Raw genomic sequence first — 19,780 nt, 5'->3', positions numbered from 1 at the left:
TTTTCATTGTCATTTGTCTCAAGGTATTTTTAAATTTCCTCTTTGATTTCATTGTTGACCCATTGTTTTTTTAGTAGCATGTTGCTTAGTCTCCATGTAATCATTTTCTTCTCATTTCTCTTTGTGTGGTTGATCTCTAGTTTCCTGTTGTTGTGGTCAGAAAAGATGCTTGAACTAATTTCTGTCCTCTTAAATTTGTTGAGGCTTTTTTTGTGAAGGGACACTGTTTTATATGAAGCAGTCAGGGAAGACCTTGTTGTTAACATAACATTTGAGCAGACATTTGAAGGATGAGAGAGGGACCAATGCAGTTATTCTGGAGAAATAGTGTTCCAGGCAGAGGGAATAGCAAGTAAAAAGCCCAAAGGGAGGAGCTTGCCTGCCTTTTTCAAGGAACACTGCAGACACCAGTATGGATGAAACAAAATGTCAAGATCAGAAGCTGGGAGATCAGTTAGGAAGCTGATCTAGATGAGAGATGATGGTGGTTTAGATCAGAGAGGAGCAGTAGAAGAAATGGTTAAACTCTCAATATTATTTTTAAAGTATTGCTAGCAGAACTTATTGACAGATTCAATGGGGGTGTGAAGGAAAGAAGAAAGCCAAGTGTCATTCAAAGATTTTTGGCCTGAAACAATGGGAAAATGGAGTTGTCATTTAGTGAACTGAATACGACTGCTGAAAGAATAGAATTGAGGTAGAAATTGTTTAGTTTTGGACAGGTTGAGTTTGACCTTCCTTTTAAAAATTCAAGTGTGGAGGCTATATTATCAGTGGATAGATAATTCTGGGTTTCTGAGGACAAATCTGGGTTAAAGATAAATCCCTGAGTTATTAACATATAGATACTAAGTCTGAGTGAGATCACTTAGGGAGCAGAAATGTTGAAAAGAAGTACAGAGACTGAACCTAGGAATATTCCAAAGGGGTTTGGGAAGATAAGGAGGACCAGCAAGGTGACCTAATAAGGAAGAACAGTACAGTGTTGCTCTCTTACTTAGCAATGTATCTTGGAGCTCTCTCCATTGTTAACATATATAGATTTACTAAATTTGTTTAATACAGGACAAAGTATTCCTTGGAATGGATGTACCATATTCTATTTTGCTTCTGCTATATTGATGGTATTTTTTTTCTAATTTTCTCCTCTAACTATAATTTTTATCTAGTTCCATAGTCTATCTGGATTATTTTTGTTTATTTGCAAAATGGTTTTATTTTTATATTTTTCTGAATGCTATTTATTGAATAATCCATGCTTTCACACATTGATAGGAAATAACACCTTTCTCAGATAGTGCATTTTTAGGTTCTCTTCTTTTCCCTTAATCTGTTGGTTCCTGTGATAATACTATACTGTTAAAATTACTGTAGTTTATTTGAACCTTTGAAATCCAGTAGAGCAAGTTCCCCAAAGTTCTTATTTTTCAGAATTTTCTTAGCTAACCTCATTCATTTTTCTTTTATATGAGTTTTATTTATTTACTTTAAAAAGAGTGACCATTTTACTTCATTGGTCTGTGTAAGACATACAGATGAAATTTTATATTTTTTAGAGACCAGATATAGGGTTACTGAGTGAGTTTCCCCAAAGAAGAGATTTCAGTCACAAAGGGCTCGCTAACTGCAGCTCATTTATTGTCTGGGCTCAGCAATGGAAGCCAGGATATTCAGTGCACGTATGGTGAACAATGCCAGATAGGAAAGTCGAACAATAAGGCTTTTGTTTCGTATTTTGCTAGAGTTCTTTCTAATATTTCTAGTGTAGATGCGAAAAGGGTAGACCATCTTTTAGAGAAGGAAATAGTTAATATTTAAAAATCTTATTTAATATTAACAATTAGGAAGCATTTTAAAATTTGATGATGAAATATTTTATTTATCCAGAGGTCTTGGCAAGAGGAAAATTGAAATGTTGATCACATCAACAATTTAATAAGGCTTAGGTAGAAAAGTTTACTTGAGTCTTCATTTGGGATTAAAGTATATGTGGTTTACAGTGCAAATTCATAGAAAAGTTGCAAAATGTTTTATGCTTAAAAAGAGTGATTTTTAAATTATCTCATTTTCTTTATAATGTATAGATCAAAATAAACATTGCTGACCAGATTTAAAGTAAAAGCTGATTTTTTTTTTTTTTTTTTTTTTTGCGGTACGCGGGCCTCCCACTGCCGTGGCCTCTCTGGTTGCGGAGCACAGGCTCCGGACGCGCAGGCCCAGCGGACATGGTTCACGGGCCCAGCCACTCCGCGGCATGTGGGATCTTCCCGGACCGGAGCACGAACCCGTGTCCCCTGCATCGGCAGGCGGACTCTCAACCACTGCGCCACCAGGGAAGCCCTAAAAGCTGATTTTGATAATTTGTGTTTCAAATGAGTTTTAGAGTCAGATTGTTAAAGTCCATTAAAAAAGAAAAAAAGCCTGTTGGGATTTTTATTGACATGCATTGAACTTAAAGATCATTATGGGAATAAATTATGTCTTTGATATTTTTTCTCTTTGTAACATAAATTATCTTTTCATTTATTTGGTTGTTGTTTCAGATATTTGTGTTAATCTTGCCCAGTTTTAGTTTGGTTTATTCCTAAGGATTTTGTTGGGTTTTTTTTCTTCATATAAGAAATATTTATTGGGTGCCTGACACATGCTAGTCACTATTCTAGGGACCAGGGGTACAAGATTGATCAAAACCAAGTCCCTGCCCTCATTAAGTTTATACTCTGATAGAAGGCATCAGGGAATAGAAAAACAAATAAATAGATACATAATGTCAAGTTATAAACAGGAGAAAAACTAAACAGGGAGAGGAGGGTCAGATATGTGAAGAGTAAAGCAAAATCTCTCAAAAATCACTTTATAGGGCTTCCCTGGTGGCGCAGTGGTTGAGAGTCCGCCTGCCGATGCAGCGGACATGCGTTCGTGCCCCAGTCTGGGAAGATACCACATGCCGTGGAGCAGCTGGGCCCGTGAGCCATGGCCACTGAGCCTGCGCGTCCGGAGCCTGTGCTCCACAATGGGAGAGGCCACAGCAGTGAGAGGCCCGCGTACCGCAAAAAAAAAAAAAAAAAAAAAATCACTTTATATATTTTTTCCCTATCTTTTTTTCCTATCTTTCAATAATAGTCATTGTGGTTTTAAATAAGATAGTCTAAAACCCTCTATATACAAAGGTATAATGTAAGTTGAGATTATTAATTTAGGTGACAAAAATTTGTCTCTAACAGCATAATACCTGTTTATTTTTCCTAGATAAAATTATATGTCAGATTTCATTTAGGTCTAAAGAAAATTTAAAAGTGTGTATTTTCAAAGTAGAGTGAGGACATGTAGATAATCTTGTTTCATCTGTGTAATTCTGTTGATTCAGTTCAACAAAGTTCTGTAGTAGGCAGCAGAGGATGTATGGTAAGTGAGATACTCTCTTTCCCCTTAGGGAGCTCATGATGTAGTGAGGAATTCACAAGCAATTACGTAGAACTTTCTTGCTTGTCTGAGAGTGATATATTCGTGACCTATAGATTTTAATCAACTACAGATATGAATTATTGAAAAGATGAATGAAAGAAGTAATGAGTGATGGATGTATAAACCAAATGCTATTAAGACTAGAAGAGAGAGTAATTTTTCATAACTAAGGGATAAAGGAAAGCTTTCTAAAAAAGGTGACATTTGGTCTTCATTTAGAAAGATGAACAAAGAAATTAGGGCCAGATTATGAGAGTCATGAATGCTATACTGAGGTCTCAGAATATTATTCAGTGGAAAGCAAAGTATACTTTGTTCCATAAAAATATTTTTGAGTGTTTAATGCAAAAGAGTTGCATACATTCATTTACATTTCTGAAAAGTAGTAATTTTTCGCATAATAGAAGATAGACTGGCATGGAGCTAGATCAGGACAGGGAGACTGGTTAGGGAGTAGTTATAAGAGTCCAAAGCAAGGATACTTTAGATAAGAACAGTAGGAGGAGACAACAATTTACCAGGCCTTTTCAGAGATAAAACCAACTAACATGGTAACCAATGGTAGGGAAATGTGGTAGGGTCAGGGTAAGGGTGGCAGTGAAGGCTAAAGATGATGGCAAGGTTTTAGGTTGGTTGACTATATAATGATATATCATTATGGGTGAAGATCAGATTTGTGGGCTTAGGAAATGAGTTTATTTTTGCATATTTTTCATTTTAGAAATGTTCAGCAAATAGTTTAAAATTCTTACGTCAAAATCCAGAAAGAAGTTCAGACTGAAATAATGTGGGAATTAAATTTAAAGGAGTAGATGTAATTGCCCAGAAACTGGAGTGAGGTATCTACAAGCCAAGGATTGCCAGCAACCACCAGAAGCTAGGAAGTGGCAAGCAGAGATTCTTTCCTAGAGCATTTGGAGCGAGCATGATCCAACTGATACCTTGATTTCAGACCTCTAGCCTCCAGAACCGTGAGAGAATACATTTCTGTTGTTTTCAGCTACCCAATGTGTGGCCATTTGTTATGGCAGCCCTCTGAATGTATTACAGGGATCATGAGTACGTATTGAGATATGGACAAGATTGTCTAGGGAAAGAGTATAGATAGGGCAAGAGTTCAGACTAATTTTAGGCAATTTAGATAGACTTAACTATGCCCAAATTTTACTTTAAAAAGCAGTAAGACCAGGCAAATGTGATACTTGGTTACCATACAAAATTTTTAGTACCCATTACATTCTACCTAGCCGCTTCATACTTTTGTTTACCAGATGAAGGCATGTGAGTTTATGAGCCTTTATTCAAAGAAGTATAAAAGGGGCTTGGGGAATGAGAGGATTAAGCCTTAAGAACATTTAATAGACAGAAAATAATGAGCTATCAAGGGGCTATGAAGAGCATTAGGCCACAAATAAGAGAGAATGATACCATGGAAGCCAGATGAAGAGAATGTTTTAAGGAGGGAGTATCAGAAGCTCTCGAAAATCTACAGTAAGAAAAATACCCATTGGGTTTGGTCTCAGATGCTGGTGATGATGGAAACAAGAGCTGTTTGAGTGGCCTATGTAGATCTTTTCAGAAAGATACTGTTACTTTTAATATAGAGGAAGGACAAGAAGGCAAAAAGAAAGGGAAAAAGAATTTTTTAGCAGGATTACATTTACCCAGTCAAGAGCTAATGAAGATTGAAAACGAAAAGGAGATATAATTAAGAGGATGCGTATATAAGAACTTGGAGATTAAAGGAGAGAAGAATAAAAGGTTGTTCTAAAATTCAAACTTGTTTAATTAAGTGGATAATATTATTAACACAAGAAGGAAGAACTAGTAGAACATCTACATTTACAAGAGTAATGCATTTCCAAAGCCAGCAAAGACTAAGAAACTGGGCATATATGCAGAGAAAACCATAATTCAAAAAGACACATGCACCCCAATGTTCATTGCAGCAGTATTTACAGTAGCCAGGTTATGGAAGCAATTTAAATGCCCATCGACAGACAAATGGATAAAGAAGATGTGGTACATATATGCAATGGAATATTACTCAGCCATAAAAAGGAATGAAATTGGGTCATTTGTAGAGATGTGAGTGGACCTAGAGACTGTCATACAGAGTGAGGTAAGTCAGAAAGAGAAAAACAAATATCGTATATTAATGCATATATGTGGAATCTAGAAAAATGGTACAGATGAACCCATTTTCAAGGCAGAAATAGAGACATAGATGTAGAGAATAAATGAATGGACATTAAGTGGGGAATGCCAGGCAGGAGGGTGGTGAGATGAATTGGGAGATTGGGATTGACATATATACACTAATATGTATAAAATAGATAACCAATAAAAACAAATCATATCTCATGTAAAAAAAAAAAGACTAAGAAATGAAATAGAAGAAAAAAACAAGAGGCTTCATCTACTCCAAAATTATCATTTAAAGATAGCATGAAAGTGCTCGTAAAGGAAAGCAACTTGATTCACTGATAAGGAAGTTTAATGCCCAGTTTAACTAGATTTGAATATAAGTATACGAACACAGTTAAATAGGAGACCGAGACTTAATAATAGAAATGGTGAACACAGTGACTTTGATACAGGACGTAGAAGGGAGCCTCATTCTTCACTGCAGTCAGAATGAAGCTGGTGAAATAGATTCTAAAGATTATATTGAATCAGTATATGAAAGGCTTTGTTTGAGGGTGTCTCTCTGTATCAGTTTTTTGCACTTGTTCTCTTACAAATTGAACAGCTGTGAGGCTACTGTGACCTCAGTCAAAGAGGAAACTGTGATGCAGAGTCAGAAAACTTCAAGGTGATTACACAATCATTGGGTTGTCCAGAGGAGTGAGTCTTTAATGTGGTTTCACATAGCCCTGAGCCAAGGCTGGCAATTGCTGTAAACTGCCCTAAGACCTTAAAGTTCATGGGTGTTTTGGATAGAGATTTGGGGAGCCATGTGCATGGAGTAAGACTGCCCTTCAGCTGTCCTTCACACTGTTATGTAGGGTTGAAGGGAGAACTTTCTTACACACAGGTTAAGGGCACCCTTCTGTAGGCCTTCACCTTCATCAACACAAGTTAGGGAACATGCTTGCCATCTTTCAGCCTCCATTTCTCCAGTGACAGCCCTGTGTGCTCAGTTTGTGACTACTCCCCTGCTGGCTTCCATGCTATATCATCTGAAATCAAGAGGAATGCCAGGAGTCCTGTGTATCCGTGTCTGCATCTTCCCTTTATCAACTGTCAAGCCCAGAACTCTGTATTCCCCTGAAAAATTCCTTCCTCCGCCCCTACCACAACACTCACAGCTTCACCACTATCTCTCTAGGGATGGTAAAGACCAAATCCCATCGTGCCTTTGATCCCCATTCATGTCAGCCCTCACCAGAAACCCTGGCCTCACAATTCATTCCTGATTTCTGGGATTCTCATCAAATGTATCTCTATATGTCCTTTGTTCTGACTAGTCTTCTACCTCTCCTCAATTCCAAAATTTTCTGGAATTTGGTCATTCATTACTAAAAGTGTCTTTATCTGCAGCCTATTCTCTGAAAATTCCTTTACTGTCTAATCAAAACTTAGCTCTTTGCTGAGGAAGCATACTTCCCATCCTCATCGAGCAGTGCATTTTTCTGTCTCAGTTCCCTTGTATGAGGTAATTAGCCTCTCGATTGCTACTTCAAGACTGTATGCATCATCTAATGCTGTTTCAGAAATCACCACAAAACTGAATGGCTTAGAGACAGAATAAATTTTATTATCTCTTACAGTTTCTATAGGTCAACAATTTGAGAGTAACTTTGACCTGGATTTCTTAGATTTTTTTTTTTCCTGGAAATAATATACCCCTTCCATTGTAATATATTTTCCAGAAATACTCTTCCCATTTCAATCTAATGATAAGTTATAATTTTTCTCAGTCAGTTTTTTTAGATTATTATTGGCAGAGGAAATTTCTACCTGTTTTCAGACAAGTAGACCTGCTTTTTTCCTGGCAACATAAGGTGAATTGCAGAGCAATGATGGCGCACTAATTATACTTTTCATTACAAATGCATTGCTTGTTTCTTAAGTGGGATTCTTTTCATGTTCTGTAGTAAGTTGACTTTCATTTCTTCTTTTCCCCTAGTAGAAATTTATTTTGTAGGTATTTGGTTGGGATATTATAAGTTGAGAAATTGCTGGCTAATCATTTTAAATGGTAAAATGTTCTGGTATTATGTTTTTGGAGATTAACTGTATCCTGTTGGAAGCACTTTGTTTGTTTGTTTTTCATTGTCTTCCCCTAATATTTACATGGCTTGCTTCCTCGTTTAAATCTCTGCTCAAATATCACATCCTCAAAGAAGACTTCTGTATTAATTAGGGCAGAAGTATTCAACTAGTGTGCTGTGGATGCTATATGGGAGTTCCCGGGATACTGCTTCCTTCATCCCATAGGTTTTGCCTCAACACAGTTATCTGTTTATTCCACTGTGATGTACAAAATTTGCCATATTCCCAGAGGGCTGAGCTACAAAAAAGTTTGGGAAGCATTAAGATAAAGATTTAGGTGCAAAATGGGTTCAAACCCAAAGTAACAGTGACTTCAACAAGACAGATGGATATTTCTGTTTCAGTCCAGAGGTAGACAGAGTTAGTAAGGGAGCTCTGCACCAAAAAGCCTTCCAAGAACCCAGAGTCCTTCTATTTTGTTGCTCCACCATCTGCTTGCCAACATGAACACATTCGAGGGATGAAGTAGAGTGGAAAGTGTGGGGGAAAGATCATGCCCCCCCCACTCCTCTTTGAGCATTTGCACACATCATTTCTGCCCTCATCCAGTTAGCCAAAACTTACCCTCTAGCTATCCTAGTGACTGCATGGGAGTCTGGGAATTGCAGTCTTTAACCCGAGCAGCTGAATAGCCAGGTAAAAATTGAGTGCTGTTACTACAAGGAAGAAGGAGAGAACAGATGGGGGTAGGGAAAGAACTAGCTGTTTTATTGGTTAGCACTTTTCCTAACACTCTCAATAAAAGACCACAACCCCATTTCTCTAGCCCCTTACCCTTTGCAGTAAAGTTTAGATATTTCTTTCTTCAGTTGTAAGAAAAAAATTGAAGTACTTAGAGTAACCCTTTGATTTAGCAATAATCATGTTTCAGTTAAATCATAAAGCCTTCAGTAAAACTCAAACTGCTGTTTCAAGGCATCTTGGAAATTGACAGAGAAGTAGTCCAGGGTCCCTAGTTACTGGATAGGCTTCAAGGGCTCCATGATTCCTGGGCACTTGTAAAGTGAAATTGTTTATATAGCCTGGTGGTTAAGAGCATGGCCCCTGGTGTCAGACTGCCTGGGTTTAAATTCCAACTCTGCCATGTGCTAGATTTGCAACTTAGGCAGTTTTCTTAACCTCCCTGTGCTCACTTTCTCTATCTGAAACATGAGAATAATAGTATACCTATTTCACAGAATTGCTGTGGGGACTAGTTAATACATTTAACGCTCTTAGCATTTAAAGCTAGTTATTACATTTAAAGCACTTACAATAGTGCCTAACAATATTAAGTGCTGTATAAATACTAGCATTATTATTATTTATATTCCTAGGGCAGGGTCAGTACCTTCCATCTGAGTATCAATAACGTCTATTGTAAATCTTACTTTAATACCTGAAAGAAATCACTATCACAGGCTTATGAAATTTAAATTTTCTCTATTTTAATAAAAAATCATTTGACCTTTCATAACACAGAAGTTTATTTAGTGGAATCTACCTCAACAGTATTTTCTTTTAAAGCATTTTCTTGTTTTCTAGTTCCTGTTTTACTTAACCTAATAGAAAATTTATATTCATCTCAGTTTTCTTTTAATTGCCACAGTTTTGATAGGCTTAAGCTTTTCTAGACTTTAATTTAAAATAGAAAATTTTTTTTTTCCTTTTGAGAAACCCTGTGCAGTTAATAGTTGTACATAAGGGGCTTACACATCTGCAAGTTGCACGTGTAACTCTGTTAGTGAGTTGGGCAGCAGATACCTGTGATTAAGCAGAAAATGTTGATTTTTTTGTTGTTACTCGAACCGTAAATGCAGTTGAGCCAAACTGAATCACAGTTGAAAATCTTACAGCCTGTCAAGGGAGTGAAAAAATAAGAGCCTATACAGCTGTTCATTTTCTGGAAAGTTAACATCGTGGCTGGAAAAAAAATTGGTGCTTCAACATTGTTAGGAATGAATTAATATTGTTCTATAATAAATTGCCAAATGTCACATTTAATAAACCATTTTATTAGAAAGTCGGGTCAGCAGTAAATGCCCAGCATCTCATTACTTATCTTCTGTAGTTACACTGAACATGCAAAGTATTTCCATTTTAAATTGCTTTTGCTAAATATTTGAGAAATAATTTTGGCAAATTGGTTGGTATCAGACCTGGAGCTTAAATACAAAACAGCTGTTGTGGAGAAAATACCATTTTCATAATATTAATATGCTTTTAATTAACATACTGGAATGAACTGTTAAACATTACCACTTACATGTTTAACTACTGTTTGACTTTCAAATGACTGATTTGCTTTCTCAATAGATTATTTACTTTAACTAAAAGAGGAAGAATTTTATTTAAATAATCCGTATTTTTATTCTGTCTGCAGAATGTACCCAAGAAAAGTGGGGATTTCCAATGTGCCACTATTTAAAGGAAGAGAGATGGTGCTGTGGCCGGAATGCCAGAATGTCAGCATGTTTGGTATGACTGTTTTTTTTCCTGGACTTAGAGTTTTATCCAGATGTTGCAGAATTATATTTATTTATTTTTGGCTTCATTAAATGCCAAATTTTGCAGAGTGTCATAATTAATGTTTTTGTGCATTGCAAATTATGAGGAAGAAAATGACTTACCTTTCCAACATTACTCTGCATGCAGTGTGATAACAATTTATAATTATACTATAATTCTACATTATAGTACTTAATTTCTTAATATAATTACTTTAATTATCATATAAAATGTACCAACAACCAAGTCTTAAACACAGAATTACTGTAGTGCTTTATCCACAGCTCTGTGGTATGTTTGTGTTTATTTGTAGCAGATCATTTGGCCTCCTAATTTTTTATAAAATGGGAAAAATATTATTAAGGTACCTGGGATATGAAGTAACTATCTAGTTAAGTGAAATCTTTATTTAGCTCGTGTCCTTAGACCTAGAACACTTTAGCCACAGTCTTCTCTGTTTGTGGTGTTATGTTGGTTTAAAAAGGAACAGATGCCAGTTAAATGGTATAAGTGGACTTTGTCATCATAAATTTAAAATATAGCTTTTAAAATAATGTGTTTAATGCCCAATCCCAAGATAAATTAACTATTTTGAGTCATTATCTCAATATTTTTTATATTGCCAGTAACACAGCAATATAAAAAAAGTGTTCTAGTGTTCTGGGTCACATATCTGAGAATTAACTTCGAAATCTTATTTATGCTCAAATAATGATTTCCTTTTGTGAGTCCTCTTAAAATACTTTTCTGGGAATTTGGCTTTCTTTCATTATATTTGTAAATGATACTCATTTAGGGTCTTGTTAGAATGGGAGGTCATTCTTGGAATGACTTGGTTCCCAGAATGCTGGCAGCTTATACCCTCTAGGCAAGAAACTGAAATAGTCTTTTATAGGGAATCTGATTAGCCTAAGAGAAAAGACTAAAGGTATTGGCATTAGGGATTTCACAATGAAATAGGACCTTTGTGGTGAGATCCACAATTAAAAGTCCTCACTCATAAGCACAGTGCTTCTAATCAAGTTTATGATTACCACATTTTAATTATCAAAAAGCCAAGAATCACTAGTTGTCTAAGAAAGTCTAACATGAAAGAAAAGAGATCAGATAAACAAATAGAAGAGTAGCAACTTGGAGGAAATGGATACTATCCAAAGTAAAATAAAATAACTATTAGTATCCCTTAGAAAATAAAATGATATAATATATCCACAAAATAAAAATGTTTGCTATAAAAATAAACATTCAACAAACCAAAAAGAAGAGTTTTTGAAAAATAAATTCCAGAATGTAGAATTTGTCAACCGTGCCACACTTAAGAACTTTGCCTGACCAATGTCAGCTTCTCATGGAATGCCCCTCTCCTAAACTCTATCCCTGTCTTTGCTCACCTTGACTTCTTTTTTTGATGCTAATCTAGGAAAGTCTAAGGAACATATTTCTTTTGGTGCATCTTGTTTTATTGCCTTTTGCTCCATAACTGACCTTTTCTACAAATATTCAAAACTTAAGGGGTTGAGAGAGAGACACACAGAGAGAGAGAGAGAGAGAGAAGTATACCTTTCTGGTGACACTTTCAGATAAATTGTTAAGGGTACTAACCAGAGGGGAAAATTTAATTACATTAGTGCAATCTTGTCAGCATACTTTTAGCCTGATAAAACTGTAAAATATTTAGATTAGTATGAAACGAACACTTGGTATATTTATTGGCCAAGAAAAATTATTAATGTTTGTAAGAAACTCCTTATCACCTACCTGATTATCTTTTATTATGTAATCAGAATTTATCATTGGTATTTCTAAAACAAACACATCAGCAACACATACCAAAAGTAGTCCTGAGTTATATGAGATTTTTATTGATGCCAAATCATTTATTATTAAAAACTTTTGTATCTTTATTATTGATAGTTCGGCCTTTTAGCAAAGCAAGTAACACAAAAATTTAATCTGAAATGAACACAACCAGTACTGTAAATGAAAACTCAGTGTTTTCTTCAATAACATACTTGTTCTGGGCCTGTTGCTACTTAATTTAATACAAAAATTATATAGTAACTATCTTCTGTATTCATAGCACTCTGGTTCTTGATGTTCATGAAGGTATCCTTGAAGTCAATGGAAAAATTACATTTTTTTTTCTTCAAAAAATTTCTTTAAAGCAAACTTTTATACCATGAACTCATTTTCCCACTAACTCTTCATGGTGTGAGGGCATGAGAAGTAAACCGGGGTTCAGAAAACAAGTTTTTAGTTCCTATTCACCTGCTAACTAGCTGTGCAGCTTGTGTCGAGACCCTGCCATTGTCAGTGACCTCGTGCATCTGAGAAAATTGCACTTGGGATAATCTGCACATTTTCTTTCAGTTTTAAAAGTACACGATTCAGCTGTATCTAAAAAGTATTATTTATAAAGACATAGCCATCTGAAGCAAATATGAGTACTTTAAATGTGAGTAGGAAGTATATGCACTGTTACATTTTACTGTTTTTCTTTATGTTTGAAATATTTTCTAAGGAAAACTTTAAAAATAAAATTTTAGCTAAAATGTTATATCTAATTTAGTTATAAAACAACGTAAGTGTAGAAATGCATGTCTAAAAAATTGAAAGTTTCAGAAGGCCCTATTCCATTTTTAAATTATAACAAATCCTTTCATGTATGTTAGATTATGAGTATTTATGAGAAATATTGGGAAAATTTTATAAAATATTGGGAAAACTTTATAAAATTTTATAAATATTGGGAAAATTTTATAATTTTTTTTTATAAAAGTGTTTTGAATTTTAAATAAATATCAGTGTAAAAGCAGCTACCTATAAAATTGCAAAAATATGTATTACTTTCTCTTACGGTGACTTGATCATATGTGAATTTGATTTGAATTTGACCATGCAGACCAAAAATATATGTACTTTTCTAAACTAAGATTTCAACTATAATCAGTTCAATATAATCTTGTTTAATAAAAGATGAAATTATACGTTTATAAAAAATTGGAAGAAAATAAGTTAAAAAGTAGTACGTATATAAATATGTTTATGTATGTCTATAAATAATAATAGTTTTGGATTTATTTGATTGTTTTAGCTGCAATAAAAGTGAGCCAAGAATATGTCATTTTCTTTCTTTCCTGTTTTCTAATTCCTTCTAAAATTCAAGGAGTGTATACAGTTGGGGTGTGTATGTGTTTGTGTGCATGACACACATCCATATATCAGCCCTAAATTATACAAGTGTACCAGTTAACATTCCTTAATGTTATTAACACTTTTAAGTGTATAAACTTATATGTTATCATTTAATTAATCTTTTTAAATGTCACTTTTACAAGCCCTTATACAGTGTGTTTATAAGTCTTATAAGACAAGACTAAATATATCAGCTGTCTTTGTCTTATTTTTTTCTCCTTAAAGGCACTGGAGCGCGTTGCAGTCGGCCAAGGGGTAAGTGAGCGTTTTTACTCTAATCCAACTGATGAATGTGATAGTTTTTCTCAAAGTACTCTTCATACGTGACCTGCTGATGAACCTAAAACCTGATGGATTTTTATAAGTATCACCTGTTCTTGTCACCTACTCATATTCAAACTTATACATGTTCTGTAAGTTTACTTTAAAAGAGAATTTACTTTAAAAGAGAATTCTCAGGAAAAGTAAATTGAACTTTTAGGAAAACTTCCACATTATACTCTTGTACTAATGTCTCATTTATTCATACTATATTAAACAGTCTATAAATATTTCTAAAGAATGTTATTACTGACTGTCAGGCTTTTATGGGCTTAGTTCAAGCAAAGATAAACAAGGTATAGCATTCAATTTATTTTTTAACTATAGTCCAAACCACACATTTTAGTTGGTTGTTTTTTAACTTTCTTCTTTATTGACTTCATTAGTCATTAGTTGCAAAAACCAAATGGGTTTTTACATATAAACAGATGTTAAGTGTATCCTTCACATATTCATGTAATTGCCTTTTCCTCTACCTTAAGATTTATGAAACATATTAGGAATTTTAAAGTATTTTTTTAAGAGTTCCTTTTAAATTTTTCACAAAAGTTTTCTTATTGCCCTAAATTTTAGAAATTTCTCTTTTGCTTATTTTCAGGGAGGATTAATATGTCAATTTGAATTTTTAAAAATAATAGTAGCATAATAGTAGCAACAAGTATCATTTACTGAGTGCTTTCTCTGGGCCAGACACAATGCTAAGAATTTTGTGTGGTTTTTTTTTTTACTCATTATACCTATCTGAAAATTGATAAAAACTGATTTTTTAAAGGCATTTGAGCATATTGTTTAAGTGTGTAAGCTTTAGTCTCAGACTGCTGGTTTGCATCAGCAGTCTGCTGGTCTTCATCAGTTACTGGCTTAGTGATCAGAGACACATCATGATTTCTCCATAGCTTAATTTATCTGTAAAATAAAAAAATAATAATAAAAAAATAAGAGTAACAATAATACCTTCCTCATAGAGTTTTTGTTAGGATTAAATGAGTGAAAGATGTAAAATGCTTAAAACCATGTCTATCACATAGTAAGTGTTCAATAAATATCAACTGTTGTTACTGTTACAGGTGGTTAATAATTATGATCATGAAAAGAATACCTAAGTTTAACACAGAGCTTACCAAAGTACTGTTCAAAGTTTTCTTCATCAATTTCTTCATCAATTCTTCATCAATTCTTCATCAATTAAAGTGCTGCATACATGGCCTGTGAGATCGGGACTATTATCCCATGATACACATGAGGAAACTGTTAAGTAGTGAACACTGAGATTTGAATCTCTTGACTCTGGAGCCCTAGCTCTTAACTACAGTACAGATCAAAATAGTGGTTCCTTTGGGGTCTGGAAGAGGAAAGAGCCTTAATCATAATAGTGCCCCAATGCACTTGTGCTCTGTTTTTCAATTTCCCAAGGGCTTGTTCATGTTTACAGTCAAGCTTATGAGTTGGGTATTCCCCAGACTTACATGAGAACATGATATACAGCAGAAGTTTAGTAGTGCATTCTAGCTCAGTTAATTGCAGTGTTCTTTTAGCTTAGTGCCCTTTCCACTAGACCTGTAAAATGCATGTCTAATATATATATACACACAGACACACAGACACACACACACACATATATATACACACACTTTAAGGGTGTACTCTTTCTGCTCCCTCCCATTTTAAAATGCATTAAACTGTTAAGTTGATTTATCACTTGTGAAGGAAAGAAAGTAAACTCTGAGCCACATCTAGCTTATTCCTGGAGTAGTCAGGCACAGGCTGCTTGGGAGATGTTGACTTCCTTCCCACTTACCCCCATCTGTATTTATCAGGATGGATAGTCCTAGTTATTCCAGGAATGCACATTCGAAGGCACTTCATAACTCTCCTTTCTCTTAAGAAACAGCTGTAAAGCTCTTATTTACTCAGGGTAATTTGGGAAATGATGATTTTATTCTATCCTGTTTGTGTTCCTCTGTGCATTCCATTTTTGTATGTTCTCTTGCTTAAAATACATTTCTTGATCTTTTTTGGTGGCCTTTCTACAATCAGTTTTTTGTTTTTTTGTTTTTTGTTTTTTGCGGTACACGGGCCTCTCACCGTTGTGGCCTCTCCCGTTGCGGAGCACAGGCTCCGGACGCGCAGGCTCAGCGGCCATGGCTCACAGGCCCAGCCGCTCCACGGCATGTGGGATCTTCCTGGACCGGGGCATGAACCCGTGTCCCCTGCATCGGCAGGCGGACTCTCAACCACTGCGCCACCAGGGAAGCCCTACAATCAGTTTATAATAACAATATAAATATACATTTATTTCTAAATTATTTGGATACCATTTTACATAATTTTTCTAAAAGGCATGGGAAAGGAGAGCTTTATTTTAAGAGTTTCTTTGCTTTCCTAAATGAAAGTATATGATAAAAAAATGAATGACACCCTATCCCTGCCAAAGTGTCAGAGAGGCAAAATAGCATCATGACTTGGTACTACTGGGACATCAGAGCTAGGCTTCTTCAGTTCAAATAACAGCTTGACTATTTTTAGGAGTTTCATATAAAATTTACATAAAAATGAAATTCCTCACAGGGAGATCAGCTCAGTGCTTTGTGATGGGGGTGGGATAGGGAGGGTGGGAGGGAGGGAGACGCAAGAGGGAAGAGATATGGGGACATATGTATATGTATAACTGATTCACTTTGTTATAAAGCAGAAACTAAGACACCATTGTAAAGCAATTATATTCCAATAAAGATATTAAAAATAAATAAAAATCCTACCTATTATAGCTAATCAACTAAAAAGTTAAGAACTTTGTCAGTCATTTATAATACTAATATTTCACTTCATGTAATAGTTTATTTCCCAAAATGCCTTGAATTTCAGTAGAACAGTATAAGAGTAGGTGTTAATATATGAAAAGGGATTTCAGCATTTTTGTGAGAGAACTGAAAGGATTTGGGGAAAGTGGGGAGCAGATGATAGAGATTTGGGGTACTGAAGAAAAAAATTACTCAAGATGAAAAAACATCAAATGGAAAATATATCTAGAGAGAGGAAATTCTTAATGAAATGTTTGGAGAAATCTTCAAGAAAGGAAAGTTTAGAAATCAGATTTTGTCTCAAGAAGTTGTATTTGGAAAGAGATTTTTCATAAGGAGTGTGCCTTTTGAAGGTTATAAAGTTCAGTGTGAGCACTCAAGTATGTATTTGTGTCTGCTTTCATTGAGTTATTTTAGGAGTTGAGTTGGGGACTGTGGTATCCCTAACACCGTTTCCTACTGTAATCACCCTCCTCACTGTTGTGAACATCCAGAGAGGATATAACTTGTGTTGTTCAAAGTGCTCTGTCAAGACCCTACAAGTCAGACATTCTCCAGTGACTTAAGAAGGCAATGCCGTTGGGTGAAGACCCAGGAAATAATTGTTGACCCTCGACTCCCAACTTGTGGTTTTTTGTAGTCTCAGCACCTGGGGCCCATAGTGTAGGAACTTGATGTTAGATGGGGGAAAGGGACAGTAGAGTAGGTTTTCTGCCTGAGCACACAGGCAAAGTTTTATTTTCTGTTAAACTCCACCTGAATCCAGATGTGTTCTCATTGAAAACAAATGGAGATAACAATTTGGGGCTCAGAAGGAGAATAGAAGTTACAAAAGGATAACTCAGTGAAGTACACATTCCACTGAACTCTATCTTTAAAACATTACCCATAGTTGGAGAGTTTTTAGTTTTTAACTTACTTGACTTCTCAAAAGCATTCAGTATTGCCAGCCTCCCTCCATATTTGCTCATTTTTCCTTTTTTTTTCCGATAATAACTTTGCATGGAAGCAAGGTGGTTGTTGCTGATATCTCTGTTGGATGGGGATGTGGATGGAGTTTTGGCAACTTTTTGTATTTTCTTAGTTTAAGGGTACCTCTTACATTGCTACAGTGAAGCACTCTTTCTTTTATGTATAGTACTTTTTTACCTTCTACTTTGAAACTCTTATGCGTCATTAGGGACCTTCTCTTCAGCCATTCCTTTTTTCCTACCTCTGCACCTTCACGGACACTTCCTGCCTCTTTTTCCCCAGGAAATGAATTCCTGCTGAGACTTCAGTCTCTGATCTCATGTCCTTTCCAAGGCCCTTCTTTTCAACTCTGTAGTAGCAATGCTGTGATCTTTTAGGCCTCAGACATATTTTAGTATGTCCTTACTTAGGGTAGTACCTTCTCTCTCTGGCTGTGAATCCTTGGTAATATCTCTAATCCACTACCATTAGGAAAGATGCACATTCTTATCTCTTTTGCACACATCCTACATGTCTGCTCTCTTATACAGGACTGACTTGGTTGGTCATGAAGTTTATTTCTACGTTTTTAACTGATAAACACTCCATTTGGGACATTAGCTAATTTTTCTTTGATTATTCCTTTTCTTCCTCATTCACTACTACTTCTTTTATAGTTTCTTCTATTTTCTCAATGAGAACTAGCCTCCAAGTACATTGTAACTTAGAATAGAAAAGTTATAAAATTATCCCCTATGTTTAGCAACAAACTCAGGTTTCTAACATTCACTTATGGTTCTGACTCTCAAGTATTGATTTGATTTCTCTTTTTTATTTGTTTCTTATGCTCATATATATCTGCATTTTTTTCAGCTGCCTACTGAATCACTCTTCTATCGTGCCGTACTTCAGGATATTATTAAAGATTGTTATGGCATCACCAAATGGTATGATGATTTCATTTCAATAAGAATAGCTATCCTGTATTATAAGTGAAGTGACTTTTAGTTTTCAGGTGAATTCATTCAGGGTCATTGTTATTAGTAGAAGAAGCTTTGAATTTGAGCGTGATTTCAGTAAGTAACAAAGAACTATGCAGCAACCGTATCTTAGGTTAATCATTATTAAAGTAAGGGTTCTAATGATTCACTTTTGTCCTGAAGGGTTGTTGTGATGATAAAGAAATATATGTAAAATGTACTTCAGAATTTGAGAAATATTGAAATGTTATATGTAAGTAATTCAGTGAATATAATATTATAATATGAGCAGAGGTTATATTTAAAATATTTCACAACCACTACAGCATAAACACTTAACTAATTAGAACAGATATCAATCTTAAATAGCCAGTGTGGCCATTCATGTCTCTACTGGTAGAATAGTAGCCTTGCATATGTTTTGTTTCTGTTTTCCCCAGATAATGGCTGCCTATACAGAAAGGCAAGGATTAGGAGAATTTTTCATAATATTTGGTTTAACAACTGCCATACTCAAGCATACATCCACAGTCCCTTCAAGTTTCATGAATGTTTCTTCGTACTAGTTATAATTTTAGGATTCTGATTGCCATTTCGTTATAATAGGATTATTCTTCAAACTAAAATAGGGTAGTTTTCAAGTTCTTAAAAACAAATCCAAACTTATTAACAGAAATAGAAGCTATTTTCAGATTAGGTATAATTTCTCTAAGAAAAATAGCCTATTTTTTTACTAAAAGAAATTATGACATATAAATATCTACATATACCATTGATTTTTTTTTTTTTTTTTTTTTTTTTTTTGGTGGTACGCCAGCCTCTCACTGTTGTGGCCTCTCCCGTTGCGGAGCATAGGTTCCAGATGCACAAGCTCAGCGGCCATGGCTCACGGGCCCATCCGCTCAGCAGCATGTGGGATCTTCCTGGACCGGGGCACGAACCCGTGTCCCCTGCATCGGCAGGCGGACTCTCAACTACTGCACCATCAGGGAAGCCCAATATACCATTGATTTTAATTGTCATTTCTATGTAGATAACTCCCAAATCTGTGTCCCTATCTCCATTCTCTTTTCCATATATTAATCTTCAAAATGTCTGAAAGTGAATTTCTCGTGGTTTCCTGAAAACTGGTTCCTTTCTCTAAACTCACCCCAAGATGCTAACCTTGTTGGAAAAAGTCACAAAATTGTGCAAATTCACATCTACTCAAATATTGACTGCCTGCCTTCCTTTAAGACCTCAAATCTGTTCATTACTGTGTTTGTTGTTCTCTTGATGACCACTTAAGATCATCTACACCCT

General features: G+C 35.2%; 1 protein-coding gene across 9 annotated transcripts in view; it reads left to right on the top strand.

Annotated features, from left to right (window-relative positions):
* The window catches only part of METTL25 (methyltransferase like 25), a 133,373-nt gene that overhangs the window by 54,500 nt on the left and 59,093 nt on the right, over positions 1 to 19,780 (top strand). For all 9 annotated transcript variants that reach the window (XR_009565621.2, XR_009565620.2, XR_009565619.1 and 6 more), the window contains exons 6-8: positions 10,106 to 10,200; positions 13,651 to 13,680; positions 18,372 to 18,445. Coding sequence is in view for 3 of the 9 variants with exons in the window: in XM_030856456.2 (XP_030712316.2) it covers positions 10,106 to 10,200; positions 13,651 to 13,680; positions 18,372 to 18,445 (199 nt within the window). In the remaining 6 variants the exon portion in view is untranslated. The remainder of the gene's footprint in view (positions 1 to 10,105; positions 10,201 to 13,650; positions 13,681 to 18,371; positions 18,446 to 19,780) is intronic.

The sequence above is a fragment of the Globicephala melas genome, chromosome 10 (genome assembly GCF_963455315.2).
Source record: "Globicephala melas chromosome 10, mGloMel1.2, whole genome shotgun sequence".
In the NCBI taxonomy this organism is placed as follows: domain Eukaryota; kingdom Metazoa; phylum Chordata; class Mammalia; order Artiodactyla; family Delphinidae; genus Globicephala; species Globicephala melas.
This window is presented reverse-complemented; position numbering and strand designations above follow the sequence as displayed.